Here is a 13078-nt window from a genome sequence, read left to right on the forward strand (position 1 = left end):
TATAAAGAGGCAGGGGCTTGTGCTACTCCATTCATCAGTTCAGTGTGTTCTCTTTGAGACTGGCAACAAAACTGCTTAAAATTTTGAGACAGTATAATGCATACAGCTGTAACAAACATTAATTTTGTATTTTGAGAGAAAATACTTAATTTAAATAACTCTGTTCTAAGATAAATCTTTCTTTCCTCATTTGTTCTAGAGCAGTACATTGTGTAGACTCTAGAACTCATTTTAGTGGCAAGGTAGTACCGTATAATGCTTTGCTAAGCCCAGAGGCATGAACAGATGTTCAGTAAGTAGATCTGCAACTAACAGTCATGATGTACTCCAGAAATCAGGTCTTTGTATATGTACATCCCAGCAGTACTGTGCACTTAATATTCCTGTTCCCTTCCATGTTTTCTCATGACAGGCATTGATCAAAACCAGACTGCTCTCTGTGCTCTCTCTGGATTGGTGGCTGCCAATCCAGTTTTGGCTGCCATTTTTCTATGGAGCCTCTCAGCCCCACCCCTCATGACCAGGCATTGGTCTGTGATGTGATGGGGGACAGAAGTGTGAGATTTCTGGCAAGGAAGCCAGAAACATAAGCAATCTCTTGGCAACTTTAATTGTTCTATGTAAGAAATAGTTAACATTAAAAACATCAGACTGAGTGATATCAGGCTTCAAGTTTCCAGCCACCACAGCCTCATGAATTTCTACAGTCTTGAAGCAGCTTCAGCTTTGGTGATACCACTGGAGACTCGTGTCAAGTCTATGGCAGATATTTTGTGCACAGAGAGCAGCAGGAATGACTCTGGTTTGAAGATCAGGGTGTTCAGTAACAAAACTGTGAAGATGCCAGATATCTGACTTCCAAGGGCTTTCCTTTCTTATTGAATCATTGGTAATCTCTTCTAAAAACAAAACAGACCAAGGGGCTGATGCCTTTGAGTATGTTTCAACATCACAATATTTTTGATTGAAGATAAATATGGCAGCTGTACTCATTCTTTCCATAAGGAATAGATTTTAGGTGAAAAGAGAACTTCCCTGCTGATCAATGAGATTACTTATGAAGTATTAAATTCTTAAGGCAGGCATCTGGATTACCAGGGGAAATAAATGTATTAACATGGAGAAAGAAAAGCTTATCAAACTGATTATAAAAATAAGCTTATCTGAGAGTTCCTCTAAACATAGATAATAAAGTAAATTCAAGCAATGGACAGTCTTATCTCTTGTTAGTAAATTCCTGTAGTTGTGTAGCACAGTAAACACACTGGTAAATGTTATCCTTTTTATCAATTGTTTCATAATCAAGACATAAATTCATAAATAAGGAGCTTAGAAAAAGAAGGATCAGTTTTAAGCATGTTACTTGCTGATGGGACACAAGGACATAACAAAGATGATCTTAAAAATACTGAAGTTACTCAGATTAGTTCTTTAAATACCAGGAAGAAATTCTTCAGACCCAGTCAATTTGACAACATGTAACCATTTTCTCTCCTGTTTCCCTTTTTCTAGGCAAGCTTCTTCAATTTTTGTCACTCATATCAATTGCAAAAGCAATAGACTGGCAGTAGATTTCTGATATTTTTGATTAGCCATCACCATAACAAACCAAAAAATTCTACTCACAAATTGCAGTTCTGAACCAAACACCATCACCTGTGTAAACCTTTTGGGTAGTCAGCACTTTTGTAAGTGGCAAACCTTTTACTCCTTATGCATTTATTCTCTGTTAGCTGACAGGTATATTTATTTTCATCCCTATCTGTTAACACTCATCTTTGTTGGTATCTGACTTTGTATCTTTCATAGGCCTCTCCTTACTGTTTAAAGTCAATTAAATTCCTCATTTAACTGAGGGGGTCTCTTATTACAGCTTGTCTGGCACATGCTTTCAGTCATGACCTTCACATCTCCAAGAAACTGTCTTAACTCCTCAGTTCCTCACTTCAGAGTTGTCTTCTGTGAGATCTTACTTATCAATTTTCTGTGGTCTGCCTTCTTCAAGACCAGTTTTTATTTTGAAGTTCTCCCTCTCCCCCAAGAATTGTGGATATTTAATTTCACTTTCTTTCTCAGACAAGTTGTCTTAAACCACCCATCCAATACTTTGCTCTCTTGCTGCTCCTGTAGTCATTCTTGATCCCAGCAATTGGTTCCTAGTGGGTGTAATGTTGTCTGTCCTAAATTAGACAGGAGTCAGATACTTTGAATATGACATAAATCTGAACACTACTATGAACTCTCAAGAGTACCTACTCTCCAGATGAAATCTGTGTGCTACCCTGACAATTATTTTTATTGGACTTGTATTTGCCTTGATATACAAAATGTTGTCTAGACAAGAGTCCATGCCTCCAAAAGTTACAACTGAGGCACACACAGAAGGCACTGTCAGAAGATAGGTGTGAAAAATCCAGAAAGAAAAGAAGCTTTTCTTGTGATATAAAAATATCATCTCAATATTTTGCTGATGGTTAAATGGTTTTCATCTACAGATATAGACAATGTCTGTGCACTATTTTGGATTCCAATTCAAACAAAACCTACACATTAGAGTTGCCTTATTTGGAACTTTCTGATACACCTCACTCTAAGCTGTTTTACTGGGCCTGTAGAAGTAGCACAAACAGAATGTGCAGTGCTCACAAGGCAGCTGTGCACAGCCATTTCTTCTTACACTTGCAGGGTCTCACCTTATTCAGGAGGACTGAAGCTGAAGGTTGCCATACAGAAAATGAGTAGCTAGCTGCAAATGTGAGGTGAACAACTAATGAAGAGACACAGAACTGAGCTGTACAGAAACAGATGAGTAGAAAATGTGCTTTTCTCCTCCCTCCCCCCAAGAACACTCATATCATGAGCTTCTAAATGAGTTTCTGTAAAATACACTGATGACTAGTACTTGTGTTTGCCATTGTGAGGAAAAGAAAGGCATGAGCCTCACTGGAAGTATCTTGCCTGAAGAGTTCAAGGCCAGCTATGAGAAGATTTGCTCTTTGGCAAGAAGAAACAACTCAACCTGGGTAAAAAAATTAATCCCATCTGCAGAGTACAATGTTAAACTACTCAAGTTTCATAGATATACTCTGATTTACTCTCGTAAATAGCTACTAGTGACCATGTGTTTCATGTGGTTTAATGTCCAGTAATATTCCACAGCGCACCAATAAAGCAGGTAAAGAAGCCGCCTCATGTATGAAGGAACAAAACTAATATCCAGTTAGATAACCATCTCTGACGATAAGCAAATAACTACTGTAGGTTACTTCTGGGAATAAGACTATCTGTAAGAACTTCCCAGCTTGAGACATCTGTTCTTTTTTCATAATCAGTTGCTATGCAATCTTAAATCCTCATGTACATTAAGGCAATGTAATATCTCTTGGCACTGAGATATACAAGTTTTCCCAAGTAATCCAAATTCTTGATATGAACATCCTAATAATTTTCTCTTTGGATTCCTACCTGCATCTTTTTTTGAAGTTGTGAACAAGAAGGAAAAAGGTGAAGATTGTGGTTACATTTAATAAGCAATTAATGTTTATCTTCTAACTTCCAGCTGACACATTTCTATACAGTCAGCTGTACCACTTCTAGGTGACTTCAGCAACACACTGCAGAGCCCATCCTGAAAAGGTCCACAGGTTTTAATTCTCATGACTAAGCAATCCTACAGACTTGAAATTAACTTGGACATGGGTCTACTCAACAGGTAATGTTAAATTGATTCAATTTCTTCTGGAACAAGATTTACCTTGCTAGAAACATTAAAAAATGTGAGATTTAAATATTCAAAAATGCTGCCTGCCTCAAAGAAGCCCTAAGAATGATTAGCAAAAAGTACAAATAGAAAAAAGAAATTGATATTTCAAGTTGAAAGAAATATTTGAGTGTTTGACAAGAAGGCACAGTAAAGGGCATAATTCTTGTTCACAGACAAAATTAGTCAATGAAAACATTTTCTAAGCTAAGTAGCTTTGTTTTTAGTTTTCAAACTATTTGTACAAAATACAAAAAAGCAGTTTTAATACCGTCAACCTCAGATTGCATGTCCAGAACATGCCTCAAATAGCACAGATATTATTCATTTTGTAATTAAGAGGAAAGGATGGTAAATTAGCTCATTGGTAGTTTATTTCCAAACATTTTGAAGATTAATATTCATAGGTGTAAAGTAGTCTAAGCTCTAGTCAAGAAAGACTCATGCATCCCTTTTTGAAAAAGATGAAGATTTGCCTCAATGGACAAATGCATCTGTATTATCGCTGAAAAATCCATTTGAGACTAATTAGAAACAAATTCACCCATAGCTTGGACTGCACACCTACATATTCTAAAACAAATTAATTCCTCTTTCCTGTCCTACAGTTTGTTTCTTTAATGACCTCAACTTATCTTCCACTAATTAGGAGAGCATTTGTCAGGTTTTCACTTTCAGAGTATGGAAGATGTTACTTGTACGTAAGATCCAGTTCTGCAGTACTGGAACTGCTCCTCCAGAAAAGGTATTTTAACATAAATTCTATTAACAAGAAACATTTGTTTCTTTAATGTAAACGCTATATTGTCTTAAAATTATTCAGGTTTGACAATTAAGTCCCATGGAACTTTGGTCACAGAAATGTGCAAGGTCTTGAAGCCTCTTTAATATTTACCGTACTTTGAAACAGCAAGCTTTAAAAAAGGACCATAAACTGGAGACTTGTGGGAGCAAGCTGTCCAAACAACTGCCTGGAGAACGTTATTCATGTGGGGTAACCCTGACCAGTTCATCACACCTTCAGCTTGAAGCTTCTACAACTTTTACACCTATTCACATGTACCAATCAGTGTTCCTTTAGCAAGGAAAGTGCAAAGCAGACAGATGTAATACCATTTCTTATGCATGACAGTCTTTTAATATCTACAAAAGACTTGAAGAAACAAAAACCTAAAGGTAAGCTCTGAAATTCTGAAATCCATAGAAAGGCACCTGTCTTTTTTTTTTTCTTTCTTTCTTTCTTTTTTTTTTACATTTGGCCTTTGTGCTTTCACATCACAGATTAAAAATGTGAATACAGGTGAAACATTATTGAAATCAAAATTCATTAAATAAGAGTTTAAATGCTAGATCACAAACTTTAAAAACAATACTATTAAAAGTGGTTTGCTTCAATTGTGTATTACGTTAAAGTGAAAAATTCACATTTACTTAATGACAAATTTTACTGCATTTCTAACTGAGTAACTATCTTCAAAAATACACTTCTCATGGTTTTTATCAGACACAGTTTATAATTAAAAGATCAGAACAATTTTTTGGGGTTGAGAGGACATTACAAAACACTTAAAATTATTGAACGAAATATTACAGCCAGGTATTTTAGATATTTGAACTTGCCTTTCCTGGGTCATGATTCAAAGATGGAGATATTGCCAAGAAGTTCAAAAAAGGCTAACAACCATCAAATATGTTTGTTTTCTTTTTAAAGCAAGGCTGCGACTGCAAAAATGGATAGAGTTAAGTAGAACAAACATCTTGAAACAAATTTATTATGAAGTGAGGTATGGTAGTGTTGAAGTGCTACAATGGATTTCTGCATATTGAAACTTCAGGTCAACTACTCTGAAGTTTGAGATCAGCAGACTGACTGCTTGCTTCAATCTTTTGTTATATGACCCTTTGCAGATGTCCAATGGCCACAAAGAAGATACATTCAATTAAGCAAAAACTAACATGATCAGATATGAATGAGCATATCTGGCAATTTAGAAGGCAAACTGTAAGTAAAAATGCAAGCATACAGCTTATTCATAATAAATACATTTTCAAGCATTTGACATTATCAATATTTTTAAAAGAATTTAAATAATAAATGCAACTATTTTATACATAACTGTACCATTTATTATACACACAAGTATATCAGTTCCCTTTGTTTACAAAGGCTGGTTACAGATATATGGAATGTTACAGTACCATCTTGCATAAAAGTTTAGTACAATTCGTACTTCAAAAAAGGGTGCAAAACACCAGCCTAATAAATCTGACTGAATTGAAATATTTTTAATTACATCATTAACACATACACAACAAGCTGTACATAAGCCCACTTTTCAATCACCACTTCAAGATACTGTAGCAAGTACATTAGATTATAAATGATTCCAACTAGTCAGTTAAATTTATTAAAGGTTTGCACTGCTACTCACTCTGGAACCTTTGAGATAAAGCCTGTATTCACGACTTACTGAGCTCTTGTTAGTACAGTTAAGAGGCAGTCAGCACTGGTTGCCAAAGTACTAGTCACAAGAGATTTCCTCAGAGAAACTTCACCCAGGAACAAACATTTTTGGGTATTCCCTTCAAGAATAAAAAAGAAGTTTTACGGGGTCAAGACTCTCCATTCTGTACCTTGGCTGCTGGTGGATGCATGAAGTCCTTAAAAGGAACCAGTGCCTCCTTCAAAGCAGAGCACACTTCTGAGGATGAGCAGGAGATACATTCTACTAAAGTCGGGTACAAGGCAATAACTTGTGCCCATGTGCTAGAATCAACTGCAGGGAAGAAAAGAACAGACTGAATCACTTACCACTGTCCAAATACTGACAACAGATTTTTTCCAATACCTCTTAACTAGTGGCAGACTCACAGTGTGCCTAAACATAGGTACTTAATCTTTTTGAGGATTAATTCACAGTGTGCTTAAACAGAGTGCTATACAGACACTATGGTGTCCACACAGGGCACTCAGATACAGGCCAGGATTTCTGCAGGAGAGGTATGTATTTTTTCAGCTGCAGGCAGAGGCCATATGGGATAATATCCTTAAAGTGGGGCTACACACCTGTGTCTTTACATATGAGCCATTCACTGTGTCTTTGGGATGAAGAACTGACAAATCTAAGACAATACTTCTATTCAATCTATAATACACATGCATTTTTTGCCTGCTTTTCTCAGCTATTGACAGAAAACTGAACTGGATGCATATTTCACTTTTGGAAAATTGTCAGCAATTAGACTTTCTATTGATTCCAGATCACTTCAGGTTACAAGATCTATAGAAAGCAAAGGTAGAAACACTGGACAAAGACAAAAATATCCATGGTAAAGTTTTGTTAGTCCAACAAGTAAAATTAAACATTGTAGTATGATTCTTATTATAAAGTTACTTCCTTGCTTATTTGTGTTTTAGCTCTGCTTTCAAGAGAGAACAAACCTCTGGCTTCAGACAACACTTATAATTATCTTAAATAAACAAAAATATTAAAAGGTAGAAGAAATAGGAGTGAAACAATTCTGTAATTTGTCCAGTGGTTCTCTTTCTAAGAAAGTGTGTGGGAGGTCTGGCAAGCATTGCTGCACGTGGACAAGGGGAAGCACATCTCTCTCTCATTGCAGGAAGAGGCATGTGGGGAAAAGTCCAGCTGAGTTGGCTTCTCTACCCCTCTAAGAGGAAGACCCACCAAAGTAGCACTTTGATTAGCTTCAGGGTTAGCCAAAAGGCTTTATGCATCCTGGCATAGTTCTGCCTGCACACTTTTGCCATGAATCCTGGAAACTACATCATAACCCTAGCTGCTCAGTGATGATGCAAATGAGGCACTGCCTCTTTTCAGAAATCCAACTGCCTATGTTTTTCTGGAAAGGCTGGTTGGTCTGTCTGTTTGTTTCAGGATTAAAAAGATGGGTTTTTTTCCCCCTGTTCCTCCTAATATCAAAAGCAGGGAGGCAGAGGGAAATGTTGTATACACAATTCTGTCAGAACTTCAGAGTCCAATACAGTGGACTGAACTGTAAGACTCGTGATTAAGCTTCCTTCCAAGAACTTTCCACGCATACTGGAAATGCAGCTTGCAGGAGGAACAGGATAGGTGATTATAAATGAAGTTGAGGTCTTTAATTTGATTCAGCCCTTTAAAAACATCTGTCAACCATTTACTCAGGCATCAACGAGTTAAGCTCAATGCAGGGGACTGAAAATAATAGAGCAGGAAGAGAGGGAGAGCACGTGTAAGTATCTACCAGCCTATCCATGCATTTAAGCTGTACACCCCTTTAACTGCAGAGTGCACCTACATGAACACAATCCATAGCAACCTAAAAAGGTATCATGAGAAGGAAAAAAGGATCTAGCCAGGCTCCATATATTTAAGAATTCCATTATTATTTTATGGAGTGGAGTTTTTTCTTTGTTTTCAGAAGATGCTAAGCTTTATCTAATAAAGGACACCATAAATTGAAGTTTTCTCTTCTATTAAACATATCTTAGGTCCTTATACTTTTAGTTATACTGGAAAAACTTTGTGGGGTTTCTTGCCATCTATCTGTCACCTACATATACAAAGATATACAGAATACTGACTCTTACAGAGTACACTTTTCTTTCAAATTTGCAGGGAAACTACTAAAGGAAATAATACATCTATCTTTGGGGCAGTTATCTTGTTTGGAACCATGTTATTTAACAATAACTTACCATTTTCAGGTTGAGTCTTTTTAAGTGAATCTATGAGAGTACTGACAGCTTTTAAAACAAATATGATTTCTGTTACTTGCTGCCTATAAATGAAAAAATGTGAATAGTCAACCACTCATTTTTGTTACGAGACGTAAGTTTAATAGAAGAAGTTTCCCACCATCATTGCTGTTGTCTCAGCTAGGACAGCTTTAACTTCAATACTGGAAACAATAACAACATACAAATCTCAATCTGAAAACACTCATATCAAAGTATGTGATAAGACTAAGATAAAAATAATCAATTTCCACTTTCATGATGAAAACCTTCTAAAGTGAAGTGAATTTCAAGTAAGTTCCCATTTTAAAGAATTTCTTCATTTTTTGGTCTAATTTTTCCATTTCAAGAACAATTACATTATTTTTGAGGAGATTCTACTCATGTCGCAATTCAGAGATGTGAATAGAATCTCCACATACACATAGCTCTGCTTGGAATAAAAGGAAATCAGATTTCAAAAATATAATGCTGGAGATATCAAAAGCATTGTTTCAGGAACTGAAAACTGTTGTAACACCACAGAATAAGACCACTTTTACTTAAAGGTTTTTCCAAAAAAATTGGGTACCAGTATTTTCCTTGAAATATCTTCCCCATAAACATTTCCCTGCCTTTTAAATTTCATTCTTTCCCACTGCCCTCATTTTTTTTCATGACTAAGTGATATTTTGAATGCAAATTTCTTCTCATAAAGTCCTGGTAATACCTCTATTTTCTAAAGACAATGCACATACCGTGGAAGAGGACATTTGCCACTCAATCTCTCATCTTCTATGTAGCGATGCAATACATCCTGTGACCTTTTCAAGAGCACAGAAAGTGCCATTCTAGAGATGTAGCCTTCTTGAGGAGTTGTGACTTTATTACTGAATGAAAACTGGAGCAGTGTCTCAAAACACACCTTAGAAAACTCCTCTCTCATTCGAATATCTATTTCGGCTTCTGTCAAAGCAAAATTATGCATTTCAGTTGTGAAGTGTGCATGATGCTGCATGATTTCAATCTATTTATCATATGCTGAGAAAAGATTAGTACTCCTCAAGTATTAAAAAATATTTACAGTGATAAGAACAAGTATTAAAAATACATTCTAAGAAAAAATGACTGTACAAATATTAAGAATACATTCTAAGAAAAAATGACTGTACAAAAATCTCAGTAGTTCTGAACATGAGATGAATTATGCTACATTCTCAGTAACATATCACCTGACACTACTTTAATTATAAAATACATGAAGTAATCTAAACCCAGCAAACTCAATCCTACATCATAAATACTCATACTTGATACTGCACAATTTAACTATTTTTTAATGTAATGGTTTTGTCCATTTTTTTTCATCTTTCCAAAAACCCCTACAAATATTTTTTCTTAAAGGCAGAAAAGGTACCTGGCTAGTTACACCATATAGTTACACTAAGGTCATTTAGGTTTTAGGAACAGGATGTCTGTCTTACAATTGTCTGACATGATTATTAGAACAGGCACAAAGGAAAATAAACTATGTAGAAAGTAACACAAGTACAATATTATATATGATACAAATACAATATTATTCCAAGCAGTAAGGAAGTAATTTTTTAAAAAATGCAAGGCAAGGAAAGCTTGGCAACTTCCACAAAATATAGTTTATAAAAAAAGTTGGATATCAAACAGTCTATAATGAATATGTCCCAGAGAGCTTCAAGTCTTTATTGTAGGTATACTCAACATTTTATTTATTTTCTAGTAGATTTAAACACACTAATTTTTGTCATTCAGGTACCATACCTGTAAAGGAGGATGACTGAGAATGTATAGAGCCTTTATTGAGCATAGTCATTATCTGACCGACAAATTCCTTAGGAATAAAATTAGCATATGGCAGTATCTCTGTGCTGATAAGCTGCACCACCTAAAATAAATTACATATATTTATATTTGTTTTCTAAATACTAAAACTGTAAATCTAGTATGAAAAAACATTTAACAAGAGAAAAAAGCCTAATTAGACTTCCCAAAATCTTCTACTGCTAGCATTTAAAATTTGCAGGTATGTCCAAAAGTGTGGTCTTGCATGGGACATTGTACTTGAAATAAAAACCTTCCCCCCTGCCACTTTTGTCAGAGTTTCTGATCAGATTTCAAATGACATTCAAAGTATATCCTTCAAGTCAAATTTATGGTTTTGAAAAGAGAAGATCTAACATCAGGAATCTCTTTCTCCCTCCACCCCAATTCAATACCCTATGATATTATCACACATACCCATCCCTAACAATGTGACATCTGCAAAGCAGAACAAGTGTGTTAATTATCTAAATGAGCTTAAAGCAATACACATTAACAGAAATGCTCTTTATCCTTGTCTTGATGATCCCATTCAGGAACAAAATGGGTTTAGATCTCCATAAATTAAAGCATCAGATTTGAGAGTTCTGCTCACTGCAGGCAGAACCGCTCTCACTTTTCATCCAGATATTTTTGTGTCCCAGCCACTCCTCTGGAAAGGTGACAGGTGATGAAACCACAGATACTGCCATGTGTTCTCTGCAACTCCTTTTGTTTTGTACCCCTAATCTCTGTTCTGCCACATTTTTTTTTGTCCTGGAGTGAAAGGAGAGACATCCCTCCTCACTTCAGGTATCATCTTCTCCTAATTTTCTTTAGGCATATGCAGCCAAACTTTATCTCTTTACAATTACAGTGATCTCTGTGCTGCACAAACTACACATATTTTCTTCATTTATGCCAAAGCTTCTCAGTATAGAGAACACATCATAAGGGCAACAATGTCTAAGAAAAAATGATTTTTTTTGCTGACCACTCCTCAGCTCAGAAGGGACTCATTTCAGCTTCAATTGTCAACTTTCTCTGTAGTCTAAAACTACCAGCATAAATGCTCAGCAATAACATTATAAATAAGGATCATATAAGAGTTAAGAGGCAGAAACACATTCTGGTTTAGCCAGACTATATTCTTTTGAAGTTGAGATGACAAGAAGTAGCATCTCACTTCCTACTTTTTGCATCGCCCTGAAGGAGCTGAATTCTGGACCTATTATTTTCCATTTTCAAAAATGAATTATCACACAAAAAGAAATGAAAGAGTAACTTTTCAAGAAATTATTTCAGAACAAAATGCAACTTGTGAATGTCACTAACTCGTTAATTTCAACAGTATATTTGTTATAGGCTCCTTACCTCAACATCAATACTCTCATTCTTCTGAAATTCTTGAATTGAGAGATTATCAGGAGGTGTACTAAAAATAAACATACTATGTTATACTTTAAATTTACAACATATGTAAGGAGATAAGTATGGGAAAGTGCATAACATTTACAATTATTACATGCGTCAAGTTGGTACTATTATATGGTAATGATTAATGATCACAATGTCAGATTAGATGGAGGCTTTGAGCAACCTAGTCTTTTCACTCACTATGCAAGAAAAATACTTTTGAGTTTCAATGGTACATCCTAATTTTTTTTTTTTAATTTTACATTTTCTTCTACATTAATGAAACATTTTTCATTAATGGGATACTACCATGTCCTTTTAACCTGCTAACTGAAATGATGTATTTGTTCTCATTCTTAATGAATTTTATTTAAAGAAAAACCCATTTCATAAACAATAGTTTTGAAGACATTTAGAGCTTTCTGGAGTTCTCCCCATAAATATATGTGTGTGTATATATATATATATATACACACACACACACACACAAACTTGTTTTCAGAGGAAATATCCAGAAGTGATTCAACAGACCCTGTGGTGGGTAGTTCAGAGCTAAGCTCATGCTCACAGTCAAGGCAGCTGCCCAGGAAGGACTGTGGACCTGTCCCAATCTTGTCCTCATAAGGGTACTCTTCTGGGCCTGTCTCCTCCATCCTGCTGGCAATTTTAAAAGAACTTTAAGAACCTTGAAGGTTTTGAAATCTCAATCAAATTTGTTTAGTTTAGCTAACAGACATTTTGTTTTGCATGAGTTTTTCTTCCAGTGCTCCTGTATGTTACTGACAAAGACAATCAAGATTTTTCTGAGATAGCTTTTTTTTTTCCTCATCTTCTGCATACTTAGCATAACACACCAGAAGATCAATCTTCACACCTACAGCTAATTTACAGTTTTGATATTTAGGAATGTATTACGTATGTATGTATCAATGTTTCTGCCTGAAAAATAAATATATCTCCTAAATATAGCTCCTCAAAGAGACTTTATGCAGATAAAGTCTAGATCACTTTACGTATGAAATGGACATGTGTGACATGTATGACTCGAAAAAAAACCAAAGAATAAAATTTTAAATTACTGTATTTATTCCTGGGTTGTGTATTAGGCAGTCAGGAAGTTTGGAATTTCAAGTTGAAAACACAAAATAAAATATTAACTAGCTGTTCAGTCAGTACCTTTTCTAACACACAGAGTTGTTAATTATGCAAAACCTTTAAACAGTAATGTAAGATATTATGATGCATAGAAATGCAGACCATGCTGAAATACATGGGAAGATTTCAGTCTGACACTTCCTAATTTATGACTCACTTTCTGAGCTGAGGCTTACTTAGAGAGGTGTTAA

At 35.4% G+C, this 13078-nt stretch overlaps 1 protein-coding gene across 3 annotated transcripts in view; it reads right to left on the bottom strand.

Moving 5' to 3' along the window:
- Positions 1-5790: 5790 nt before the first annotated feature.
- MON2 (MON2 homolog, regulator of endosome-to-Golgi trafficking) overlaps positions 5791-13078 on the bottom strand; it is a 64711-nt gene continuing 57423 nt past the window's right edge. For all 3 annotated transcript variants that reach the window (XM_083859854.1, XM_083859855.1, XM_083859856.1), the window contains 5 exons: positions 11691-11751; positions 10278-10401; positions 9239-9446; positions 8463-8545; positions 5791-6537 (listed from right to left, as the gene is read on the bottom strand). In XM_083859854.1, the coding sequence (XP_083715980.1) occupies positions 6374-6537; positions 8463-8545; positions 9239-9446; positions 10278-10401; positions 11691-11751 (640 nt within the window). In that variant the 3' untranslated portion in view covers positions 5791-6373. The remainder of the gene's footprint in view (positions 6538-8462; positions 8546-9238; positions 9447-10277; positions 10402-11690; positions 11752-13078) is intronic.

The sequence above is a fragment of the Zosterops lateralis genome (assembly GCF_965231275.1).
Source record: "Zosterops lateralis genome assembly, chromosome: 4".
Taxonomy (NCBI): Eukaryota; Metazoa; Chordata; class Aves; order Passeriformes; family Zosteropidae; genus Zosterops; species Zosterops lateralis.